This window comes from Lissotriton vulgaris, chromosome 9, assembly GCF_964263255.1.
Source record: "Lissotriton vulgaris chromosome 9, aLisVul1.2, whole genome shotgun sequence".
Lineage (NCBI taxonomy): Eukaryota > Metazoa > Chordata > Amphibia > Caudata > Salamandridae > Lissotriton > Lissotriton vulgaris.
The window spans coordinates 714,020,831-714,047,809 of NC_141697.1; the positions used below are offsets into that span (position 1 = coordinate 714,020,831).

Here is a 26,979-nt window from a genome sequence, read left to right on the forward strand (position 1 = left end):
ATATTTTACTTGCAATAGTAAGACAGTTGTAAATTTTCCGGGAAAGTACATTAGCCTGGAATATTATAACATATGTTTGAAAAAAAAATATTGTTCGAAAACAATAAAAAGCGTAATTTTTAGGTCATATGACCAAGCTTTTCATCATTAAATTAACAAAAGTAAAATGAACCAATGAAAAGTTTTATTAACAAGTCCCATGACCTGTTATGCTTACGTTACGCGCTGCGCTGCGCGCCGCGCCTCGGATCACTTCCGGGTGCGCTAACGCGGCGTGTCATATAACGCATTACGCGACAACGTAGGTCAAGAATATAGTCAAAATGTCTCCACCAACCAGCGTTCGGAACACAACCCCTTTCAGCAGTCCAAAAAGTTCTGTTAAATGACAACAGAGGGGACAGGCAACAAGAACCATCAGTCAAAGAGGGGAGGGCAAGTTCTTCTCTTCCGGGTCATGTTGGGGCGCTACCGGAACTGATCGAATTGGTAGTCTACAGTGTTTCTGGATGTTTCAGACTAAAGCTGGCGTCAGCATGAGACCACTACCATCTCGTAGCTCCGTCGTGGCCATTCCACGAGCAATCATGGCAGCCGCTCCCCACCAGAAGCCTGCGGGAGTCGGAGGCCCCCAAGACTTTTGTAGAATCTTCACGGCTGAGGGGACGCTTTTCGAGAATGGGACCCAAGCCCTATCAGGGAAGCGTCCGAGTTCAAAGGTGTCCCAGGGCCATTTTAGTGGACCAGGCCCAAAACCGAAGAGCCGGACGCCATTTTGAGAGTCCTGTGGCAGCCGCCTATCGCTGCACCGCAAGAGCGGGAGCAACTCAACTACATGATGAGCGAGACGCTGTAGTCGCAAGAGCGGGCGGTAAACAGCTGAATGGCGGAAGAGGCACAGTGTAGCAAAAGCGGGCGGAATGGCAACTGAAACGGTAAAGGGGCGCCCCACTACAGCGTGTCTTCAGGTCAAACGGATTGTGGGACAAGGTTCAGAATTGAAGAGTCATCAAAAGGCAAAAAGTTCCGCCGGACCCCGGGAGCCGGCCGCCTATGTCGGGGGCGATCTCAGGCTACACCAGTGCTATAAGACTTGGGGAGGGTGTCGGAGCCAAGCGTCTTCTCCGAGTCCATGGCCATCACACCGCCCCTCAGGGGCCTCCGTCAAGCTGTTTAGGAAGGTAACATATCACATTGTTTTCTAATGCAGTCAGGTCCACAAACGACACTCACTTACTTTGAGAATAGTGAAGCTGCAGTAGGTGGAAATAAGCTTCAGACAGTGTTACAAGCACTGCTCAGAACTCTTAACTTTGGCACCCAACATCCAGAACTTATGCCATTTGAGAATGGCAGTGACATCGAAGCAACTCAGGGACCAAAACCATTAACGTACTTTCACGTATGAAAATCTTACTTGGGGAGGGGGCAGGAGCGAAGCGCCCCCTCCCAGTCAGCGCCACCACACCGTATGTTGAAAATTTGAAGCCATCGTTCTACAAAGTCAACCAAACTTGGATTGAAAAATCTAGAAAAATGTACAAACTGAAAACCAGTTTTGGTCTGCATAGCATCAGTAGCAACGCTTGAGTCAGCTTTGTGTCAAGCCGCCATTTTGATTCAACAAAGCACAGGCATTGAAAAAGGCTCAAACTCAGAACTCTGAACTATGGCACCCAACATCCAGGAGCTTGCCATCCGGATCTTGGAGCCTTGTGCTGCTTTCGACCTATTCACACATCGGTCCACTACTGACATCATCTTATAAACCAACGTTATGTAAATAGTTTTTTAATAAAATGTTTTACCCTGTTTCTTTGCTGGTGTGTTGTCTATATTTTTAATATTTGCATAGGGTTTGTCGTTATTTTGTGCGGGATGGGTGATGGAGCCGAGCTGTCTTGCAGCCCTCATGGTGTGGAGCTCAGTTCATCTCACTATTTTCGTATTTCTCATGAAGGGTTGTTCCTAATGTTTCTATTTTAGCGAGGTCAAAAAGAGATCCAATTAGTGGCCTACTGATTTTGCTCGATTACTTTTATTTTTTTACACGATTTTTCACTATCTGCAAAGACTAAACAGAGTATTGCGACTTTGTGCTTGTTTGTAAATAGAGAATGATCCAAAGAGAACCAATTCTAAAACAGTAAATGCTTGGACAACAATCAATCAAATGGAGAGACAAGCAGGCACGACGGATTACAACGGGGGCAAAGGCTTGCGTTAACTACCGTTCACTATCTGCAAAGAGAGAGTACTACTAAGACAAAAGAGGGGAGGGGGGGGGGGTGCAGCGTTCAAAGCACATCAGCGTGCATAAATACGAAAATGTTTTTATCTATCACGTACTTGACATTTTAAAGCTTTTCATATTTGCTATTAAAAAACCAATGAAATTCACAGAAAAAACCATAGGTTATAGTGGATATATAGTTAGGAATTTGCATTTACAAAACCTTGAAAATTCAATGAAAAAACCATTGGTTTTAGGCCATATATAGTTAGGGATTTGCATTTACAAAACCTTATTTTACTCGCATAAAACCATTGAAATTCCATATATAGTTATAAGCGCTAACTATATATCGCGCACCCGCAATCCACTGCTGATGATGTCACATATTACATCATTCATGACATGGTTAGTGACATCACTGATGACATCACTGATGACATCTCAAATGACATCACTGATAAAATCACTGATAACATCTCATTTGACATGACTGATCACATCACTGATGATATCATTCATGTGATAATACCATGAACCTCTTCAGACTCTAATATAACCTTAGATACAATCAGTGTAAACAGACAGTCACAGACTGTCACTCATCCATGGAGTTACTCACACACCTAGTCAGTTATGCAAAAAATCAATCACATCTCCATTTTCTCAACTATACAGTTATACACACCATACTTATTCAAACATATACTAACACATATTTACTCTCTTATACAATCCCTGATACATGTTCACAATGATCCATACAGCCACTCACACATTCACTGGCTCTTATGCACAGTTATTTATATATGTCAACTCTCACATGTACTGTGTTTTACATATGTACTTACTTTGACATGTAGCACTGAGATATCCATTCACTCACTAATACACTCATGCACAGTCAACCGCCCATACAGCTGTTTCCACATGCACTTTTGAACCCATACATATAGTGAATCAACTACTCACACATCTATGTACAGAGTCACACACCTCCCAGCCACCCATACACACACACTCAGTTTCCCATACAAATACTTGGACAACCAAAGAATAACCCATACAGTTACTCATATAGCTACTGATCAACATATGCAGCAGTTTGTAGAACAACAGATATAATGATGCACAAATTAAAACAGTTTAGTCACTAACCCATGCACTCAGTGAGACACATTTAATCACTCACTCATACAGTCAGTCATGCACCTACTAAATCCTTCATCCAGACACTTATACATCCATTCATTCTTCAATATGTAAGACATATTTTAACTTTACAGAAACATACAGTCACTGGATGTTGTCATCAGTGATGTCATTTGAGATGTCATCAGTGATGTCATCAGTGATGTCATTTGAGATGTCATCAGTGATGTCATCAGTGATGTCATTAACCATGTCATGAATGATGTAATATGTGACATCATCAGCAGTGGATTGCGGGTGCGCGATATATAGTTAGCGCTTATAACTATATATGGAATTTCAATGGTTTTATGCGAGTAAAATAAGGTTTTGTAAATGCAAATCCCTAACTATATATGGCCTAAAACCAATGTTTTTTTCATTATATATATATATATATATATATATATATATATATATATATATATATATATATATATTACCTACTGGCGGTCGCCAGTAGGTATATATAGTTAGGATTTTTTCCCTATGGGATTTCTGAAAATTCTATGCCTAATAACTTTTGCGTTTGTGGACGGAATTGGCTGAAATTTTCAGGAAAATGGCACATTTTGTTTCTGAGCAGCCCTTGAAAATTTGGGGGGGTTTTGTGGAGGGGGGGCCGAGAAAAAAGGGGGGTCCCAAAACGCGTTTTTCCCATGTTAATTTCCATAGGGCGGTTGGACTCACTTTTAGCCCGAACGGCTGAATGGATTTTCACGAAACTTGGCAAAATTGTAGGGACTGTTAGCCCGATGTGCCTTTGCTAGGTCTCAATATATGTGCTTCAGTGGATTTTGAGAAATTAACGTTTAAATCAAGATATATATCTGTAACAGCGCTCCGGGCAGCGATCCGGTTAGCGAACCTTTCGCGTATCGGAACTTTGCGATGCGAAGCTGATTGGCCCTCCGGTGTCTGTCAACATTCTAAACAGTCCGGAGCGGCCGCCATCTTGTCTCTCGGTAGGATCGAGAGACAAGAGGAGGCCAAAACAAAGGGGGAAATTACCATAAGGGGGCATAGTAGATCCTCGTTGACCCCCTAGGTTTTATGTGGAGGTTTTAAAAGGGCCTAGGAGGGTCCAAAAAAAATTTTTTTTTTGCGTGGTAAGCGCCAAGTTCGCGAACCGGAAAGCGTTCTGGGCAGCGAACTTTATGGATAAAAGAATGATAGACTTTTCTAATACTGTATGTTAATTATTTGTTGTTTTTGTTCTTTTTTTTTATTTATTTATTTATTTTGATTTAAAAAAAAATTATTTATTATTTTCATAGTTAATTAAAACTTCCAGCATTATATCATCTGGTATCTCGTCAAACATGGATGTTTCTGTCTCTTGTAAGGTTTGAATAAATTGTTCGTCAAAAGATTGATCCATAAAATCTTCATCCACATTTTCTTCAGTTTCAATGTCTTCGGATGTAATCTCGAAGGAAACATTAGTTTCTTCTTGCTCCCCTTCCATTTTTTTGCTGTAAATTGCATAAAAAAATAATTATATTAGAAGAGTTAGGGCACTGTTGGGTTTAAGTTCAGACAGGTAGTTCTGTTTTTTTAACAGTGAAGTTAAAGTAAGTAAATTCATAATTATAGCAGAGAAGTGTAGGTCAATCAATAAATATAACAGAGGAGTCTATCTGTATCTCTAACTATAGCAGGGGGACAGTAAATAATTATCAAAAAACGTTTTTACAAATTAATTTAAAGTGCCACTTACAAATTATCAATTTAATTTACAGGGAGGTGAAAAGGCTCTTGAAATGTAGTTCAGGAAGTAGTAGTCAAAATGGCTGTGTTTCCTTTTCTTCCTTTATATATATTCAGGTACATAACCAATCAAATGTCAGGAAAAAAAAATTGAAAATGAAAGTAACATTTTCATTGGTTGTCAATTCCAACACTTCAGATGTGTTTTGTGAAGTAATTTACCTCACGGTACTTAGAGAGGTCTACAGGCTTAATGGCTAAATGGAATTTCAATCAAATTTGTGAAAATGAAAGGGATTGTTATGTAGTATGAGCTAATCTATATTTGGTCTCTAGTCGTTTTTCTGTAAATTACTTTCCCACCTTTTTTTTTGGACCGCTTTCCGGGAAGCGGCCCGGTTCGCGAACCTTAAGCGTCACGGGAGTCCACCATTTTGTGTTTCGGTCGCATTAAGATACAAGATGGAGGGCAAATAATGTTTAGAATGGGTAGAAGGGGTCATGGTAGACTTATCTTGACCCTCTAGGTTTTCTGAGGGTGGCTGAGGAGGCTTATATGTGCGGAAAAAAACATTTTTTTAAAAAATTCCGCGAGGTTAGCTTTCGGTTCGCGAACCGGGTAGCGCCCCGCGGAGCGAATTTTGTGGAAAATTAATGAAAAAAGTTAGAAAAAAATAATAATTGTGAGTGATCAGATGAAGGGTAGCTCTGAGAAGAGCTTTTGGGTTTATGGTACATTTAGGTACTTATAAGTAGGTACCAATGCACAGTCTTAAATTCAGAATGAAAATTCTGTTGCCCTCATCTGAGAAGTGAACTCCATCTCCTCTGTAGATATCTTGCATGTAGTAACGCAAGTTATTGTTGTACAGAGAGCCCATTCCATGGTCTCTCATGAAAGCTGAAACAGATTTGTTTACATGCTTCCTCGCTTTCTCAATTTGTGGACAAAATTGGTTGGACCACCTCCATTTCTGTCTTTGGCATATATTGGAATATACCAAGGCAATTTGAGGAAAAAGTGCCATTAATTGCTCAAAGGTGTCCTTTAAAAGCATTTCCAGACCTACCCCTGTCAAAGTGCCCAAATCATTACCTCCACAGTGCACTATTAACAGGTCAGGTTTTGGCAAATGCATAAAGGTTTTCACCAATGGTATCAATTGGTGACATTTTAATCCTCTTTGGCCCAACCACTTAATTTCCACATCTTGTAAATTGAGGTTAGGTAAATTTCTGTTCTCAGCATACCTTTGAGCCCAGTGGATGTAACTATGTCCAACAATCCAGACCTTAAACATGGTGGGAGAAGGTTGTTCTGCAGTCAGATGAAGTGTGGTAATGAAAGGGCAGTTGAAACAGTAGGAGTTTCTAAAGAAAAAAAACTGTGGATTTCCAATGCTAATGATTCATTAGCAGTGATTGGTGCATTTCCATTTCTGAAAACAGAAAGTTAGGGTGCATGGATGTGTTCTTTGAAACATGTAATTTGAATGGTCAAGGAAGAAACATTTAATGAAAGATTGCACTGGATACGCAGGTGCACTGAGAGTTCAGAGTTCAATTGAAACATTGTTGTGTGAATTTGCAAACATGAGAGGTCTTCCAGGAGGTGGTTGCTATGGAAACAAGGCAGAGAGGGCAGAGGGGGGAAGGGTTTTGATTTGAAAAAAGTGAGGGAAGAGGTATGATTGGCTAATATGAGAGATATGTGAAATGAATATCTGTATTTCTGTGCTTTCAATAGCTGCAGCCTTTGGAGTGCATCCTTTTTCTTCTGCTGAAGACAATTTGGTGTATTTCTGAGACTGTTTTCAAAACTCAAAAAATATTTGCTAAGGTGAGAAAAGATTTATTTAATTTAGATAGAGAATAGTATGATTTAAGGAGAAAATGATGAAGAAAGCTGTGTTTTTAAAATGTGGTTTTGTCTCTAGTGATATACTAATAGAATTAGTTTCATAGAGAAATTGTAATTGCATATTTGGTGTAGCATTCTGGCATGCAGTAACACAAGTTATTGTGGTACATGGAGCCCATTCCATGGTCTGTTATGTAAGCTGAAACAGATATGTTGTTTTTAAAAACGATTTAAGAAATCAATTACATTTCTGGATATGTACTGCTAGAGCTTCATAGGTTGTTTTGAGCCATATTTATAAGGCATTTGAGTGTCTAAGATGTTATGTTTTCCTTTTAAAATGTAAAGTGTTCCTCATGGGGCAAGTGTCTTGTAAATACGCTCCCACTTGTGCTTTGCAAATTTAGATTTTGATTATGGGAGTTACATAGCCATGTTAATAATGTCCAAACAATGGTGATAGGGCATTCATGAAAACGTTTTTCTGTGTCTCTAGGACATTTTCAGTCCTTTCCTCTTGAATGCAGGTATACAATTGATTTATATGCTGTGTTTAAAAACGAATTTTCAAATCAATTACATTTCTTGATATGTACTGTTAGAGCTTCATAGGTTGTTTGGGGTCATATTTAGAAGGCATTTTAGTGTCTTTGATGTTATTTTTCCCTTTTTAAATGGAAAGCGTTCCTCATGGGGCCCTGAGCAGTTCTTAGCCATGTTATTTAATAGGAAGTGGATAACATGGCTAAGAGCATTTGCTGGAAAATGCATGAATATCGCTGACTTTTCTGCGATATTCATGCATTGCGGCCGTTTTTTTCGCATTTGCGAGCAGTTCTTAGCCATGTTATCCAATGGGAGGTGGATAACATGGCTAAGAGCATTTGCTGGATAATGCATGAATATCGTTGACTTTTCAGCGATATTCATGCATTGCGGCCGTTTTTAATCGCATTTGTGATAAACAATTACATTTCTTGATATGTACTTTTAGAGCTTCATAGGTTGTTTGGGGTCATATTTAGAAGGCATTTTAGTGTCTTTGATGTTATGTTTACCTTTTTAAATGGAAAGCGTTCCTCTTGGGGCAAGTGTCTTGTAAATACGCTCCCACTTGTGCTTGGCAAATTTAGATTTTGATTATGGGAGTTACCTAGCCATGTTAATAGTGTCCCAAAAATGGTGCTAGGGCATTCCAGAAAACACTTTCATGTGTCTCAAGGACATTTTTAGTCATTTCTTCATGAATGCAGGTATACAATTGATTTATATGCTGTGTTTAAAAACGAATTTTGAAATCAATTAAATTTCAGGATATGTACTGTTAGAGCTTCATAGGTTGTTTGGGGTCATATTTAGAAGGCATTTTAGTGTCTTTGATGTTATTTTTCCCTTTTTAAATGGAAAGCGTTCCTCATGGGGCCCTGAGCAGTTCTTAGCCATGTTATTTAATAGGAAGTGGATAACATGGCTAAGAGCATTTGCTGGAAAATGCATGAATATCGCTGACTTTTCTGCGATATTCATGCATTGCGGCCGTTTTTTTTCGCATTTGCGAGCAGTTCTTAGCCATGTTATCCAATGGGAGGTGGATAACATGGCTAAGAGCATTTGCTGGATAATGCATGAATATCGTTGACTTTTCAGCGATATTCATGCATTGCGGCCGTTTTTAATCGCATTTGTGATAAACAATTACATTTCTTGATATGTACTTTTAGAGCTTCATAGGTTGTTTGGGGTCATATTTAGAAGGCATTTTAGTGTCTTTGATGTTATGTTTACCTTTTTAAATGGAAAGCGTTCCTCTTGGGGCAAGTGTCTTGTAAATACGCTCCCACTTGTGCTTGGCAAATTTAGATTTTGATTATGGGAGTTACCTAGCCATGTTAATAGTGTCCCAAAAATGGTGCTAGGGCATTCCAGAAAACACTTTCATGTGTCTCAAGGACATTTTTAGTCATTTCTTCATGAATGCAGGTATACAATTGATTTATATGCTGTGTTTAAAAACGAATTTTGAAATCAATTAAATTTCAGGATATGTACTGTTAGAGCTTCATAGGTTGTTTGGGGTCATATTTAGAAGGCATTTTAGTGTCTTTGATGTTATTTTTCCCTTTTTAAATGGAAAGCGTTCCTCATGGGGCCCTGAGCAGTTCTTAGCCATGTTATTTAATAGGAAGTGGATAACATGGCTAAGAGCATTTGCTGGAAAATGCATGAATATCGCTGACTTTTCTGCGATATTCATGCATTGCGGCCGTTTTTTTCCCATTTGGAAGCACTTCTTAGCCATGTTATCCAATGGGAGGTGGATAACATGGCTAAGAGCATTTGCTTCAAAGGTTGTTTGGGGTCATACACCATTTTTGGGAAATTATTAACATGCCTATGTAACTCCCATAATCAAAATCTAAATTTGCCAACCGCAGGTGGGAGCGTATTTACAATAAATATGCACCATGAAGAACGTAAAATAGCATAATAGACACTCAAATGCCTTATAAATATGACCCAAAACATCTTATGAAGCACTAGTAGTGCATATTTCCAGAAATGTATTGGTTTTCATTTAATGATTTACTTCATTGGTAGGCCTTCACATGTTTTTTTACCTTGGTTTTTTTCAGTGAAAATCTTATCTGCAACCATGTGTTGGCCTCACCTCAAATAAACAAAACAGGTGATGGACTGAATGTGGATCAATGACACACATTCACCCCAGTCTAAAGTTCTGGGCCTAAACAAATCTTTAGATAGGCTACATCTTATCGTCATCCTGAATTAATCATTTAAAATATTAGGGAGTGATTTATGATTGTTGTATGCCTGTTTTGTACCATTGAGTGTCATTTTTGTGATGCAGTGCTGGTGGAAAACATTTGCTATGTTAAATAATTAGTACGGCATTAAGTTTTAGATGACTGTTATTTATTTACTGTTTGGTAATAGTGGTTAATAACATTTTATATTATATTTTTCCACAGATTCAACTGCAGATTCTTTCATAGTTTGGAAAATGCCTACAAAAAGTAGAATAAGAAAGGCTAGAAAACGTCAAAGACAGCAGGATGATGTTTTATTGCAGCAGTCCTCTTCCCCAAATACTTGTCAAAACAGCAAGAAAGGTCCGGGTAAGAGCACGAAATCATTCTTAAGAAATATTTGTAGTAAAAAAACTTTTGCTCAAAAAAATGTTTCAGTCCACAAAAAGAAAAGTAATTTAAATGGAAAGGAGAGACCCATCACAAATGTTACTGGTAGAGGAAGAGATAACTCTGTGCATGATAGTAGAAGGAAACAACAGTTTAGGGACATTCGAAATCGAATGTTCCGTAATAGGATATTAGTTAATTTATTGAAAAATATTAAAAAGAAAGGCCAACAGAAAGCGGCATTTTATAAGAAGAAGAAAAATGTAGAGAAAATTATTGATCATGCTTTTGAAATTAAGCGAAAGTTGTTTATTTTGGTAATCAATAGAATTAGGAAACTAAGCAAGGTAATTTCTGATTTCAAAACAAAAAGTAGATGGAAGAGAGTAGTAAATCGTACTAACTTTTGTGAAGTTTTTTCCGGAGAATGGATGCATAGTTCAAGTTGTGAGGCATTTTTTAATGAGGAGAGTTATTTTCAGGATAATGATTTGGTGTTTGCAGTTGACACCAGTGGTCGAGCTTATGAAGTGAAGGATGGTTGTCCAGTTGAAAAAGAACAACTTGTGACAACAGAGACAGAAGAGGCGCTAAGTGATGAGGTTTTAGGAAGACGTCCTAAGGGTCCTGTGTACATTTGGAAGTGTAGTTCTATTTGCAGTGTGCGACAGGTTTCCATCAATTTGCTTTGTGATTTTATACGGACATTTAATAAGAAAAGTTTGAAGCAGAAAATGAAGTTGTTGCAAGATTTAGATCCTTGCAGAGTGAGACAAATGACAGGTTTGCGTGGTCATTCACTGGCTTGTCTTTCCAGGAGAGTATGCCAGAGTGTTTTTCATCATTTCAGGATGCTAGCAGTGCATCATAATAAAGTGAGAAAATTAGTGAGAATGTTGTATTATGCTAAGAGTCCAGCAATTATGCTTAAACAATTATGTGCTGCTCTTTTGCATGGTTCTGAAATAGATGTGAAGAATATTTGTGAAGAAATTGAGTTTTGTTACTTTGGTAGTAAAGATGAGAATGTTCAAATTGACCCTGAAGTAGAGGGTAATGTTGAAGATAATGTACAGGTTTCCAGTACAGATAATTTTCAGAAGGAAATTGCCACGTTTCAGATGAAATCAAGTGAGAGGCCTAATTTCACTTGTGTATGTTGTCGACGCACTTATTATAAGAATCAGACTAAGGTAGTGGATTTATATGCAAAAAGTGAAAGGGAAAATAATAGTGAATGGAAGGATTTTGCCACATACTTGATGGTAGAAAGTTATTTTGATTTGGGATCGGATCAACGTGTGTGTACTTATTGTTGTAATAAATTAAACCAAAACCAGATGCCTGCTAGGGCAGTTCATAATAATCTGGAATTGGTTGAGATTCCTTCTGAATTGAAGGATTTAAATACTTATGAATCTATTTTGATTCAAAGTATCCATCCCTTTCAGGCTATTGTAAGAATGGAGCCAAAGACAGGGAAGTTGCCTCCAGCAGATTTACAGAGAGGATTAAAGGGAAGAGTTGTTTATTTGCCTCTAGATTTGAACAAAAACATTAACACAATTGGAATAGAAAAAGTGGAAGAGGAACCTCTGGTTATCTTGGTTAATGGGGTTCCGACAAAGAATAAGAAAATATGGCAAGATTTAGTGGATGTTAGGAAAGTCAAAAAGGCAACAGTGTATTTGAAGAAAAATAATAAGTACTATAAGAATGTATATGTTGCAGAAGAGGAAGTAAGTGATGAAGAGGATAGCGATTTGTGTGCTGGCCAAATTGAGAAAGTAGAGGCCTCTAAAAGTGAAGAAATATATGAACATTATAGTGTTCATCCTTTGCATTCCAAGGAAGTCATGGGGAATGCTATTGAGTTGTTTCAAATGAAACAAGCCAAAGGGAGTCCCATTAGTGTTTGGGAGGAAAGTTTGGAAGCTCGGTGTTTCCCACAGCTATTTCCCACAGGTCAAGGAGGAAGATATGATGAGCGACCTCATCAAATTCCTGCGTCTGAATACCGGACTTTACGATTGTATGCAGAAGATCCTAGGTTTCGGCAATGCATTCCCTATTTGTTTCATCTCCTGTTTGAAAGCGATCTGTCTGGACTGTCATATGCAGTGAACCACATCTTAAAAAGTGGTATACAGATGCGAAACATCTCGGCAAGTGACTTTATGCATAAAGTCAATGTCCAAGACAGTATTTTGGATTCTCACTTAATTAATCTCATGGCGTGTCAGCGTGGTACTAATGAGTACTGGTACCGTCGTCATGGTGATTTAAAATGTATGCTGAGGAACTTAGGAACTCCAACATGGTTCCTCACTCTGAGCTGTGCCGAGTATGGCTGGGAAGACTTACTTGAATTTCTACGAGAGGCAAATGGAAATATTGAAAACATTGAATTCAAGACACCTGGAGAACTGTGTTCTTTGGATCCAGTGAATGTATGCAGGTACTTCAATCATAGATTTGAAGCTATGATGTCTTTCATCACAAATAAAAAGAATCCACCTCTTGGAGAGGTGTTGGATTTCTTCTGGAGAAAGGAGTACCAAGCAAGAGGTGCCCCTCATATACATATGTTGTTGTGGATCAAGGATGCACCTAAATTTGGAACAGATCCGGATGACTTAGTGATGAATTTCATCGAACAGTATTCTACGTGTGCTGTTCCAAACGCAACGGAGAAGAAAAGTCTAAGAGAACAAGTTCTACGTTTCCAAAGCCATCGTTGTGGAAAGTACTGTCGTCGTAAATTCAGAAACAAGGAGAAGTTCTACACCAAATGTCGTTTCAACTTTCCACGACCGGTGATTTCTAAAGGAAGAGTGAACAGTTTGATGTCTTCGCTGCGACATAATGTGACGAGGAAATCACCCAAGAATACATACAATTTGAAAAGGAACGAAGAGTCCAAGTACATCAATGACTACAACCCAGTGATTTTGTCCATGTGGAATGCTAACATGGATATACAGTTTGTGGCTGACAACTGTATGGCTGTGGCTCGGTATGTGACATCTTACATCACCAAAAAAGAAAAGACCGAACTGAAGGATATGTGGGAGGACATTTCCCATGAAAAGAGCCTCAGCAAGAAGTTGTACAGTTTCAGTCTGAAGATGTTGTCGCATCGAGAAATCGGAGCTTACGAATGTTCTGATCGATTGTCTTCAGCAAGTCTCTATGCCAAATCCAGGAGTCTCGTTTGGGCGAGTCTTGGTCTTGCTGCAACGCGAAATCGAGTTCTAAAACCTGTCCGGGAAATTGAGTATTTGGCAGAAAAGGAACCAAACAGTACCGACATTTTGAAGACCAACATGTTGGATACATATTATCCAAATCGAAGCAGTCACCTTGAGAATGTTTGTCTATATGAGGTTCTCCAAAATTATATATTCAAGAGGAACATCAAAGAAGATATTGAGAAAGGAGTGTATGCTGTAATTGGAAGTGAGGGATGCCTGGTCAAGCAAAGAAAATGCCAATTAGTAAACCATCGAAAATTGAGTGGTGAATCTCCAGAAAAAAAGGAGTTTTTTTATTTAGCACTTTTGCAACTTTTCAAGCCTTGGCGTGCAGAAGAGGAACTGCTTGGAGATTTCCTCTGTTACGAAGACTCTTTCAATGCAGCCAAGGAGTCCATAGAATGTCCTGCTTTTTCTAAATATCAAGAAATGCTAACTTTGGAAATTGAGCAGGAAGCAACGATTGCAGCCGAGATTGCCAGAGACAGTTCTCAGGACAGTCAGAGTTCTGTTTCATTGAGTCAAGATCCACTTGGAGGACCTATTATCGAAAATGAAGCTGCCACTGCTATGAATGAAGTAGAAAGAGCCATGGCACATGCTCAGGAGGATTCAGTTAACTTAGAAGACTTGGAAAAACAACTCAACGTTGAGCAGAGGAAAATATATGATGAAGTTACCAAGGAAATTGAGCACGGATTAAGTCATGAGAAGAACAAGTGCTCATGTACATCGTTGAAGCCTGTCCGACTGTACGTGAGTGGAGAAGCGGGAACTGGAAAAAGTTTCCTCATTAAAGCAATCTCTTGTTATTTGCAGGAAAGGAGTGAGTCATCGCTGTCTTGTGTTGTCACCGCTCCTACTGGACTGGCAGCACATAACATTAAAGGTATTACTTTGCATCGTCTACTGATGCTGCCGGTGGAGCATGACAACAAATTACAATACAACAAGTTATCTGGAGATGCTTGCTGTGAAGTTTCAAGAGTCTTGAGGAAAAAGAAACTACTTATCATTGACGAAGTAAGCATGGTTTCCAATGTCATGCTTGCCTTTGTGCATTTGAGAATGCAAGAAGTACTTAAAACTGAATATGATGTGTTATTTGGTGGGAAACACATAATTGTTTTCGGAGATCTTCTGCAGCTGACACCAGTAAAAGGTCAACCTGTGTTCAAAATACTCACGCATGAAGATACCAGGAAGTGCCTAGGGAGCATTGGCAACGTCAATATATGGTTAAACTTCAATTATGCAGAACTGCATCAAAATATGCGTCAGGCAAAGGATGAAGATTACAAGAATATTCTACAAGATATTAGAATTGGAAAAGTGACTGAGCATGGGAAAGAAGCTTTAAATGCACGATTACTGTCAAATTTATATCCCAAACAAGAGATTGTGCCTGAGAATATTTTTCAGAAAATTACTGAGAAGAAATCCGGGATATGTCTCATGCCAACTCTTGCAGAATGTGCCATCTTCAACAACAAAATGTTGAATTTAGAAAAGCAAGAGATTGTGAAACTTGAAGCTATTGACAAATTAGAGCATATGGGATCAACAATTATTTTGTCAGACAATTTGAAATCAAAATTGGATTCATTAGAGAAGACTATATCTAAAACAGCGGGTTTTGAAAAGACTTTGAATGTGTGTTTAAATTGCCGAATCATTTTGAGAAGGAATTTACATGTAGAAAGAGGTCTGGTAAATGGATCAATGGGTAATGTTGTTGATTTTGAGAAATACAGAAATAGAGATGGAATAGAATTTTTAAGAATTAAATTTGATGGCATTGAGGAAGTACAGCAAATTGGTCGTTCTTCTGCTAGGTTTTTGCTTGTTAAAGACTTATATGTTCGCCGTAAACAGTTTCCTGTTTGCTTGGCATATGCGGTGACAATCCATAAATCGCAAGGTTTAAGTGTAGACTGTGCATTGGTGAATATTGGCAGTTCTGTGTTCAAGGAGGGTATGGCATATGTGGCATTGTCACGAGTTAGAACTTTATCGGGATTGTACTTAATTGACTGTGATGTCACAAACATTTGTGCGGATCTAGATTGTGTTAAGGAATACAATAGGTTAAGAAGAGAGTATGCGCCACATTTGCCTCAATATCCTTTGTTTGAGAAACGTGTGGTAGGCCGGAAACGTAGAAATAGCAGTAATAGTAGGGAGGTTGTTGCAAAAAGACTAAAAGTCAATGAACCGAAAATTGTTAGCAGAAAGAAAGTGGATTCTGTTGAAGATGTTGTCGGTTTTCAATTTGAAAACAGTTCTGGTGTCAACTGCTATGCAAATGTAGTGGTTAATGTTCTCTTTTCACTAGAGAGTTTAAAAGAACAGATTCTGTTGAATTCAGAACAAATTTTATGCTGTTTGTTGAATTCTGTTTTCGAGAAATGTAGCACTGATCGAACAAAAGTAGAAAGTGTGTCTGAAGTTCGTTATCTGTTAGATGAATGTTCAGGTCAAACAGACTTCTCTGAAAATAATCAGCAAGATTGTCAGGAGTTTTTAATGTATATGCTTGATATATTGCAAGATGAGGGTGTAGATGTAGATCAACTGTTTGGGCTTTCTTATCAATGGCAGCATGACTGCGAGAATTGTAGGGTATCAAGTACTACTAGTGTAGACTCAGAAAGATTTATATATTTAACTTTGCCAGACAGTAAATCAGTCTCCTTTAATAAGCTAGTAAATGCAGCGGATCACAACATGGAGTGTAGCCAATGTAAATCTGAAATGATGTCAACATTACTTATACGTAGATATGGACAGTATGTCATTTTAATGATGCAACGATGTAGGCCTGATGGATCAAAATTGTCAACTTTAATAAAAAAATTTGTGGCTTCTCAGCTTTCAATATCAGGAAGGACTTTTGTAACTGTAGCAATTATCTATCACGATGGTCCTTCAACAACTTCAGGACATTATACAGCTTATTTAAAGTCTCGAAACGGCTGGTCATTCTGCAATGATTCCGTTGTAACTTTCAAAAAAAAATTGCCGTTTGACCTTAAAAATTCTTACCTGGTGTTTTTAAAACCAAAATTTTAAAGAAAGAATCTCGGGATTTCCTGTGAAGAATTGGAAAAGGTTCATCAAGTTGAGGGAATGTAAGTCTGCAATGCTGTCTAGATTATTGGTCCAAAACTTTTAATTATAATGTTATTTTGTAAAATCCGACTATATAAACCTGATGCAAGTAAGTCTGCTTCATAGTAAGCAGTATCAGTGTCATAGGAAAAGGAGAACATGAGTGACAAAGAAGGGTAAGATATTAGTAGTCCAGGATTGTGAAAATTATCTTAAATGTTTTCTTTTTGAAAGTTGCGAAAATAGAAAATGACGGGATTTGATTGGAAGAATTACAAGACTTGTGAATAGCTGCAACATGATTTGGCCAAGTGGAAACATGTGGTAGAATGTGAGAAGTCTTTTCTTGTATGTAACATATTTTTCGAATCGTTGGAGGTTTTCTTTCAGAAAGTGGCGGGCTGACAATATTTATAGCACAACACAGTGGACGCTGTTCATAGGACATCCTTCGACGTCATTGAAAGTAAGTTAATTTTAAGGAGTTTTGAATTCAGATTTCTTATGTTGAATGGGTTTTTTAAACACAATCATTTTGATTGTGTTTTTTTTTCCCCGCTGTTACATGATGAATACCTTCAATTCACTGATTTAAGTGAAATTTGATACATTCTGAGAACAGCAAAAATAAACCATTTAATATGTATAATTAATGTTCTGCTTTTTGTACTTATGATATACATTTAGAAATGTGAGGTAGATATGGAGAAACTGAGTCTTCTGTAAGTGTCAATTTTAATGCTTACAGTGCTGTACTTCTGGGTACTGTTTTTTAAAAAAAAAAAAAATGAATAGGCCTCACCTCAAAGAAAGCTCTTGAAAGCACACATCTTATTTGCATCCTGAAACAATCATTTAAAATGTTAGACACAATTTTATGATGGCTTTACATCTTTTTTGCGCTGCTATTGCATCCCTATTGTGAGACATTAGCAGTGCAAAAAAAGCACCATGTTCCAAAATAGGCCTCAGTTCATCAACATCAAGATACAGTTTCTTTAAAATATATATCTTTAGGATTGTGTAGGGGACGTAGAGAAGCAGAGACTTCTGTAAATGTCAAAGTTGTTGAAAAACTGTTTGTTCTTGAACCTTTTCCCTTGTCTTTTCTAATTTTTAAATACATGTTTTAATATTTTTGGAAATGTTTGTTCTCTCTTTTACAGATTGAAAGTATGAAAAAATATTTTAAAAAGGTAACAAGAATTATAAGGTAAATGTTTTCTACTCTTTTTACCCGCAATGCACTGCTGATGATGTCACTGACACTATCTCTGATTTACTCTCTATAGCTGTCTTTCTTTTTACATTATTCTCTGTTTACTTCCCTTATACTAACTCTTCTTTTTTTTAAAAAAATATTTTTTTGGTTCGCTTCAAGTTCGCGAACCGGTCAGCGAACTTGAAGCGAACCAAAAGAAATAGAGCTTGCCAGAGTGATAAACATTCTAGCAATTTTATTTGAAAGGGGAGGTAGTTCTGAAAAGAACTTTTTTTTTTGTTTTTGTCGTTTTATTTTTATTTATTTTTTCTGAACATTTTTGGATTTTTTTGTATTTTTAGAACAGTTTTATGTTTTTTTTGTGTTTTTTATGGAGGGGAAACAACAAAAAAACAGGAATTGAAAAGGGCTCAACAGGAGCAAAAAAAAAATTACTGCTTGGGTGCATTAGGGCACTTATGGTTTTCGAACACCATATTGATCAAGTTCACGCTCATGTTCCCATACGAGAGCATAGCACCACAATATATACAGGTAAACTTCATATGTTTAAAGTTTGGTTGAATGTTTGGCACAGTTTCCTGTGCCTCTCTTCCTGTCAAAGACATTGTTGACGTAGATCTGGCCACAGGAGTTGTCGGGGGATTATCTTGTAGGTCCCTTAACTCAGCCCGGCTGTAGTTTAAGGGATGCCACCTGGCCATATGGCGATGCATAGTATAGTTGCCCATACTATATTTTTTCTCTGTGCCTCTAGACAATCTGTATTTACAGATGAGGCAGGTGGCATATTTAGCATTGACCTTCTTCTCCCCTGGAGGGATGGAAAAAAACTGCCAGATGAAACTTGTTTTCCTCTTAGAAACACGGGGCAACTCTGGGATAAATTCTGGTTGATCTCTATCCTCTTCTTCTTCTTCCTCCTCTTCCTCCTCTCTGTTGGAGATAAATTGACTTGGTGGTCCTCTCTTCTTATGAGGAGGTGGAGGTGGTGGTGGGGGTGCACCAGCTGCAGCAAGTATAGAAGCCATTGCTGAACTCCAGGAAAATGGTCTTTCTCTCACCAAGATGAAAGTCAGAGTGAGGAAAGAAAGAGGGGTTTACATGATTTGGGAAAAGCAAAAGTTCTGAACCAATGAAAAGTGTTATTTTTAGGTCACATGACCTACTCATACACCATTTGGAAACCAAAAGTGAAATGAACCAATGAAAACTTTGATAAACAAGTCACATGACCTGTTCCGCTTACGTTACGCGGTGCGCGCCGCGTCCCGGATCGCTTCCGGTTCGCGGTCCGGAACACTTCCGGGAGCGCTAACGCGGCGCGTCATTAGACGCATTACGCGACAACGTGATACGTCGCGCTTCCGCGACGCGTCACAGTTCCGCTAACGTAACGTTGACCGGTTCGCGGACTAGGTCGCGGCATCAAGATGAGCTAACGGAAAGCTTCCCGGTTCGCGAACTGGAAGCGAAGAAAAAAAATATTTAAAAAAAAATTATTAATAAACATCTAAAATATATTTTAAGATTTAAAGAAGAATACATTTTACAGTTACCGATGTTAGCTTTTAAAAAACCAATCAAATTCACAGAAAAAACCATAGGTTATAGACCATATATAGTTAGGAATTTGCATTTACAAAACCTTGAAAATTCACTGAAAAAACCATAGGTTATAGACCATATATAGTTAGGGATTTGCATTTACAAAACCTTATTTTACTCGCATAAAACCATTGAAATTCCATATATAGTTAGTTGCGCTAACTATATATCGCGCACCCGCAATCCACTGCTGATGATGTCACATATTACATCATTCATGACATGGCCAGTGACATCACTGATGACATCACTGATGACAACATCCAGTGACTGTATGTTTCTGTAAAGTGTAAATATGTCTTACATATTGAAGAATGAGTGGATGTATAAGTGTCTGGATGAAGGATTTAGTAGGTGCATGACTGACTGTATGAGTGAGTGATTAAATATGTCTCACTGAGTGCATGGGTTAGTGACTAAACTGTCTTAATTTGTGCATTATTATGTCTGTTGTTCTGTAAACTGCTGCATGTGTTGATAAGTAGCTATATGAGTAACTATATGGGTTATTGATTGGTAGCCCAGGTATTTGTATGGGAGACTGAGTGTGTGTGTGTGTGGGTGGCTGGGAGGTGTATGACTCTGTGCATAGATGTGTGAGCAGTTGATTCACTAGATGTATGGTTTCAAAAGTGCATGTGGAAACAGCTGTATGGGCGGTTGACTGTGTGCATGAGTGTATTGGTGAGTGAATGGATATCTCAGTGCTACATGTCAAAGTAAGTACATATGTAAAACACAGTACAAGTGAGAGTTGACATATATAAATAACTGTGCATAAGAGCTAGTGATTGTGTGAGTGGCTGTATGGATCATTGTGAACTTGTATCAGGGATTGTATAAGAGAGTAAATATGTGTTAGTATATGTTTGAATAAGTAAAGTTTGTATAACTGTATAGTTGAGGAAATGGAGGTGCGATTGATTCTTTGCATGACTGACTAGGTGTGTGAGTAACTCCATGGATGAGTGACAGTCTGTGAGTGTCTGTTTACACTGAGTGTATCTAAGGTTATATTAGAGTCTGAAGAGATTCATCGTATTATCACACGAAGGATGTCATCAGTGATGTGATCAGTAATGTCAAATGAGATGTCATCAGTGATGTCATCAGTGATGTCATTTGAGATGTCATCAGTGATGTCATCAGTGATGTCACTGACCATGTCATGAATGATGTAATATGTGACATCATCAGCAGTGGATTGCGGGTGCGCGATATATAGTTAGCGCAACTAACTATATATGGAATTTCAATGGTTTTATGCGAGTAAAATAAGGTTTTGTAAATGCAAATCCCTAACTATATATGGTCTATAACCTATGGTTTTTTCAGTGAATATATATATATATATATATATATATATATATATATATATATATATATACACAAAACGCAAAAACCCCAGACTCTCGGGTTTGAGAAATGAGAGCACTCAAAGCCAATACGGCGTAGGTCAGCCAAGTCTTTTATTAATCAAAGACCTCCTCGGTAGTCAGTGTACAAACGCGTTTCGGCGTTGCCGCCTTCGTCAGTGTAACTGACATTGTTTTCAAATTGCATTTAAATCAAACACTGTGATCATCATCAATCACGTGATTCACCTTCATGTGGGTTAACATAAAAAAAGGTACATACAGCAATGCATTCACTGTTATTGCGGCGGCCATCTTTGAACGGGGCAATCTACTATGTTACATATATACATATATACACGGTGCGAGAAAATAAATTAACTGATTCATTTGTCACATAGATTGAAACATGAAAAGAAAGATTTACTTCAATATTTATTCTCGCTTTTTAACCATAAGTCTAGATGGTAGTTGCGCCGCAGGTACCTACGAATGCGAGTTTCACTTATAAATTTACGTGAAAATCACATCGGTTCACATGGTTATACGTTACCAAAGTTGTGTAGCAGTTAGATTGTATACAATTTAGCCCTGGATGGGCATTGGCATTATCAACAGTCTAGCCCTGAATGGGCTGTTCAATTCATGAAAGACTGAATCTATTCTACCCAATTTATAACTGCATTTTACATTCACCAAAATAGTCGAAATGATACACAAAACATTAATGGTAACTTGTCAGACTGCTCTGCTTAAAGAAAAACTATGTACACGACTGCATTTCTGGTTCTGAGAAAAAGAGGAAAGGAAATGTAAGAGGAATGTTCAGATGTGAGTCCACATCTCTTCTTCATTATTCATCCCTCCCGGGGTCTTGGTCTGCAACTGGATAATAAATCTTGATTCTAATGTTCTCAGTTTTTTTACCCAATTGCCCCCTCTCTCTGTTCTGACTAGTTGATCCAAAAAAAAAAAAAAAAAAAAAATTATATATATATATATATATATATATATATATATATATATATATATATATATATATATAATTTTTTTTTTTTTTTAAATAATATTAGGAATTCTTTTATTTCACCATGGGGGTCTTTGAGATTTCTGCCTATGTTAGAAGTCCTTTTCATACACACACAAGCTTGTATTCAAACACTGCCCACAATTCACAGCTTCAAACTGAAAGTTTTCAAAACAGAATGGCCCACAGAACTATATCAAGTCAGTCAGTGGGAATGTGATATTTGGCAGCACTTTGCACCTCTTTGAATGACTAAGACAAAGAACACACTGTCATTTGGGACATGAGCCCATGCCTTACATATCTCTGCCTTCGAGTTTGCGGGGAGAAGGGTACATTATTTCACATCCTGTGGTCATGCCCTGTGATACCATCCTACTGGTTGGAACTACAGAAATTCACCTGGGAGGTCGTGGATGCTGAAATCCTGGACTTAGCTGATCCATGTCTCCTGCATGTATGGGGGGAATCTCCACCGCCAAGATCTGAAAGAATATGGCTATTCTTGGGGCTTGTAGTGGCAAAAAGCAGCATAGCATGTTTATGAGGGGCAAGCGCTGCTCCAAATGTGGTAGGATGGAACAGGAAATGGACTGGTGTATGGTGAATGAAAAACAATTTATTTGGGCACGGGGTGCCCACGAAAATTGGAGAAAATCTGGGTGAGGTGGTGCGCCTACAGAGGGATGGATGAGGATTCCAGTGAGGGTCCCGGTGGTTCTGAGGTGCGTTCTTCCTAATACTGTGGAAATGTGCTTCCTTGTATAGGTCACCTTATTGACCACTTGGATTCGAAATCCTGTACAATCATCAAGCGTTGACGTCCCCACCCACTCACCCCCAGAGATGACACATGGAAATAACACACAATGTGTACGTTGCTGTATCTTCAGAAAACTTAATAAAAATATTAGAAAAACTAATAAAAAAGAAGGACGTAGAACACTGAATAAAATACTTAGAAATACTATCACAACATAAAGCACAGGTTTGAGACCACGTACAGTAGTGGTTATATTATATGAAATGCTAAGGCCACTCCACCTCTCCTCAGGCCAGCTACAGTTTTTCTTAGTTGAAAGACCAGTTACATGTTTGTTGTGCTAGTAATGTCAAGGAGTCTGCCTCCTGAGAATATTTAAGTGCTGGGTTCTAAAGCGTTAGCAAGATAAATGGGTTGTTTTACTCAAACTGCAAGCAACTTTTTTTTGTATAAATCTTTCTTTTTTTTAGTTCAAAATATGTTATTACATTTTACAGCATCCTTTAATTGACACTTCAATAAAGAACAAGTACTACAAGCAACGTTGTGTGCATATATCAGTCCTAAGAAATATGTTTTGTATTTTTATTTCATTACATTATGAAGAAGTTACAGAATGACAATTATTGGACTTTCTTGTAAAAATGTTCTTTCTGAGCCTAGAAAATCAGATTAATAAATAAAAAAGGCCATATTAAAAAGTTTTATCTGACATGCAACAAGAAAGTGCTACTGCAGGAAAAGCAAACCCACCATACAAGCCAAACACCGAAAGAAAAGCACGTTTTAGGACTGCTCAAACGCTGGGGGCATTCATATACGATTGTGCTGGGATGATGTAACTTACTCAGCTCTCAGGCGGCGGATCTCAATATCCCGGAAGTCTTTGCCATTCATTGACTTCAGAATAGAAAGTTCCTCTTTGAGGCTTCGTATAACTTTTTGTAGAGCCACAGGGTCTGGCTTTCCCATGTAGGGCAGAGGAAGAGGGTAATGGATTCTGGGAGAAAAAATAATAGCTATTCTTAATTTGTAATAGCAGACAGATCGACTTTAATAGCATTAACGGAGAGATTGAAAGGGTACTTCTCTGTAACATAGCTTTTGCAGTTTATTTTCCGTTAGAGGTTCACAAACGTTGTACAACTCTGCTATCCAGTTGTAGGATTTCTCTGAATCTTTAAAAAGCAATACAGTGGAAATGGGTGAGAAAAAGGAAAGAAAAATGTTACTTATCCTGTAAGCATCTGTTTGTAGCGAGTACTGCTGTAAATTCCCATGCATTTCTCATGTTATATTATGTAAGGAATTTTGTTACGCACAAATACTGGGAAAGTGTCCTGGGGATACAGAACTGACCACAGCGGTCCTAATGCCAAGCACAGAGAACAAGCAAACTGGAAATTATAATTATTATTATTATTAATATTATTATTAGGGTTTTGTAGAGCGCATAGTAACCCGTAAGCATCCCAGCGCTGGAACCTAGACAGTCGAGAGGGTGGGGTTGCAGGGGAAGTCAGAGGGATTAGGGAAAGAGGAGCGTTTTCAAAGATTTTCTGAAAGGGAGGTGGTTAGATTCCATCCTCAATTTACGGGGGAGGGTATTCCAGAGGTTCGCCGTGTTCACAGAAAATCGCCATCCCCCGGTGCGATCCCTTTTCACTCTGGGGACTGTGATGAAGTTCTCATGGTCCGACCGGAGTGATCTGGTGGCTTTGTAAGGGATGATGAAGTTTTTGAGGATGGGGGGGCCTTTGTTATGAAGGAGTTTATGGGAAAGGCAGAGAGCCTTGAACATAACTCTTTCTCTAACTGGCAACCAGTGAAGTTGCTTTAAGGCTGGCTTGGCCGATGTTCTGGCCGGGGTGTTAGTGAGAAGCCGAGCAGCGGCATTCTGAATTCTCTGTAAGGTATTGAAGGTGGCTTCAGGGGATCCCAGATAGATGGCATTGCTGTAATCCAGCCTAGATGGAATAAGGCCTTGGATCAGCTTCCGGGAAATGGGAGGGAGCAGGGGAAGAATCTTTCTGACTGACATAAGGAGCCCAAAGCAAATGCAAGCTGTTTTTTTTGCCTGGGTTTTAAAGGACAGGTCTTTCTCAAGCCAAATTCCAAGGCTCTTGACCTCAGTTTTGGGGACAGAGGGTTCACCTAGACAGGCGGGGCAGATGTTAGGGGGAAGGGAGGGCCCTTTTTGTCCAAGCAGCAGAATTTCGGTCTTGGACCCATTGAGTTTCAACGCTGAGTTGTTCATCCACCCCTGGATTTCAGAGAGGCAGCTGTGGAGGTTGGATGGTTCTTGGTTGGGATGGGAAAGGGTCACCACCAGCTGGGTGTCATCGGCATAATTGATGATTTTCACTCCAAACGGGGTGACCACCTCCTCCAGTGGGGACATGTAAACGATGAATAACGTCGGGCTTAACGACGAGCCCTGTGGTACTCCGCACCGGAGGGGAACTGCAGGGGAGTGGTTGTCGTTCTCCCAGACCTGGAAGGAGCGGGTATTGAGGAATGACGCCAGCCACGTCAGGGCGATGCCATCCACTCCGATGTCTCTGAAACGCTGGATTAGAACCCGGTGGTTGACAGTGTCGAAGGCCGCACTGAGGTGCAGGAGGATCCAGACGAAACCAAGTCAATATGCATATAGCCTCGCCTTTAAAGCTTTTCTAAATTTGATCAGACCCAACATCCTATGCAAAGTTAGAGGCAAAGAATTCTATAATTTAGTGGCAGCCATAGAGAAGGCCCTAACACCAGAGCTGACTCAATTAATTATGAGATTAAAGTGAAGCCAAGAATCCTAAGAATAAAGGTGGCGACCGGGAACATAAAACTTGCATTTATTTTTCAGATAAATTGGTCCAGATTGGTGAAGAGCCTTGAGGACTATATACAGATTTTTTTTTTAATCCTTTTAACCACTGGCAAACAATGCAAAAAGTCATGGGCAGAAGAAGCAGAGGTAAAGCTTGGTAGACCCAGAGCTAAATTTGAGAAGTTGGCCTGGTATATGATGTTCACTATTCTAGTGACCACCTTGCAACAGTCCAAACAACACTTATGGTGATGGTTGTAAAGTCAACCTATTAGACCAGCTATCCTAGAGGTAGCGTGGACAGAACAATCTTAGGCTAAAGACTAATGAGGGTGTGTAAAGCCAGCTGTTTTACCATATGCAACCCCTTGAATATCAAATGAAAGGACACCACACAGGATATATATAAAATATATATGTATTTATTTACTAACACAGTCCTCTGAACTCTTTATGAGATCAGAGGCCAGAGCACATAACAAGTTATACTCAGAAATACTTTAAATAGCACAATTTACAGTTATGCCCTAGGGGCGGTAAAACCATATACTAAGTAAGTGGTATAAGAACCACGACTCGGGAAAGGAGAAGGCCTAGGGCTTAGGGAATCGCTGGGGCTACACTATCTGACCCTTAGGTTAGGAGTAGGAGGCCTACAGGCGGCGCGTGCAGAGTCAGTACTCTCACGCGAGAGTCAATAGAAAGTCAATAGGAACGTAAAAAGGTAAGTAATGAAGATTTAGGACACTTCTGGTCTAGCTAGAAGGATACAACTAAAAACCTAGACACTTGGATAGTCAATACCCTGGAGAGCACCGAAGTACTCACGTTACCTCACCCACATGAAGCGGGTGCATAGGTGTGAAGATGTGTTGGGTTTCGCCGTTGAAGTCTATGGAGCCTGTGAAGAAAGATGCTGCAGGCGACCAGGAGGAAGATGTCCGGGTGGATCCAAGGGTGGATCGAGGATGAAGAAGACCTGAAAGCAGAGGGGTCAGAGTCAGGGTCACTATCCAGTGACCGGGTGGAACCAGGGAGGAACCAGACGTCGTCAAGGAGCAATCAGGTGCTGTCGTGAAGCTTGTTGTTGCAGCCACGCGGACCAGGAGGCGTCGAGGACGACCAGGTGCTGGAGAGGAGCTGTCCCACGAAGGTTCTCGCAGATGGAGGGGTCGGCTTCAATATCGGAGCCAACAAGCCTAAGCAAAGGCAACCCACGCAGGATACACAAAAGGCTTCTGGTGCAGACCAGGAGGGTCTGCGGTACTTCACCTTAGCAGGGAAGCAAGGGCCAGTCTGGAGCAACCAGACCAGCAATGGATTTTCAAGAGGATCGTCGCCACAGGGCTACTAGCCAACGGGCCAGCAACCGGACAACGCGTCGAGCAGAACTCAGGCAGAAGGGCCCCACGCAGATCTCGTGGAGTGTGGAGGGCTGGTCTTCGATGCAGGTGGAGCTCGGTGTCGGGGTGTCTCAGTCCCCAGTGCACAGCTTCGAAGATACCTCAGGAGCTGCGCTGATACCTCAGGAGCTGCGCTGTTAGCAATTGGCAGACTTTCCAAGATGCCTGCTTCCACGGATCCCGACGCCTTCCACAGGCTCATCTGTGCAGTGGGGTCAGAGGGGTCCAGGAGTCCAGGAGTCTGTGTCTTATCGGGCTC

At 39.3% G+C, this 26,979-nt stretch overlaps 1 protein-coding gene across 1 annotated transcript in view; it reads right to left on the reverse strand.

Annotated features, from left to right (window-relative positions):
* CCDC61 (coiled-coil domain containing 61) overlaps positions 1–26,979 on the reverse strand; it is a 786,500-nt gene that overhangs the window by 578,390 nt on the left and 181,131 nt on the right. The window contains exon 5 of the mRNA XM_086938445.1: positions 23,341–23,493. Within this exon, the coding sequence (XP_086794571.1) occupies positions 23,341–23,493 (153 nt within the window). The remainder of the gene's footprint in view (positions 1–23,340; positions 23,494–26,979) is intronic.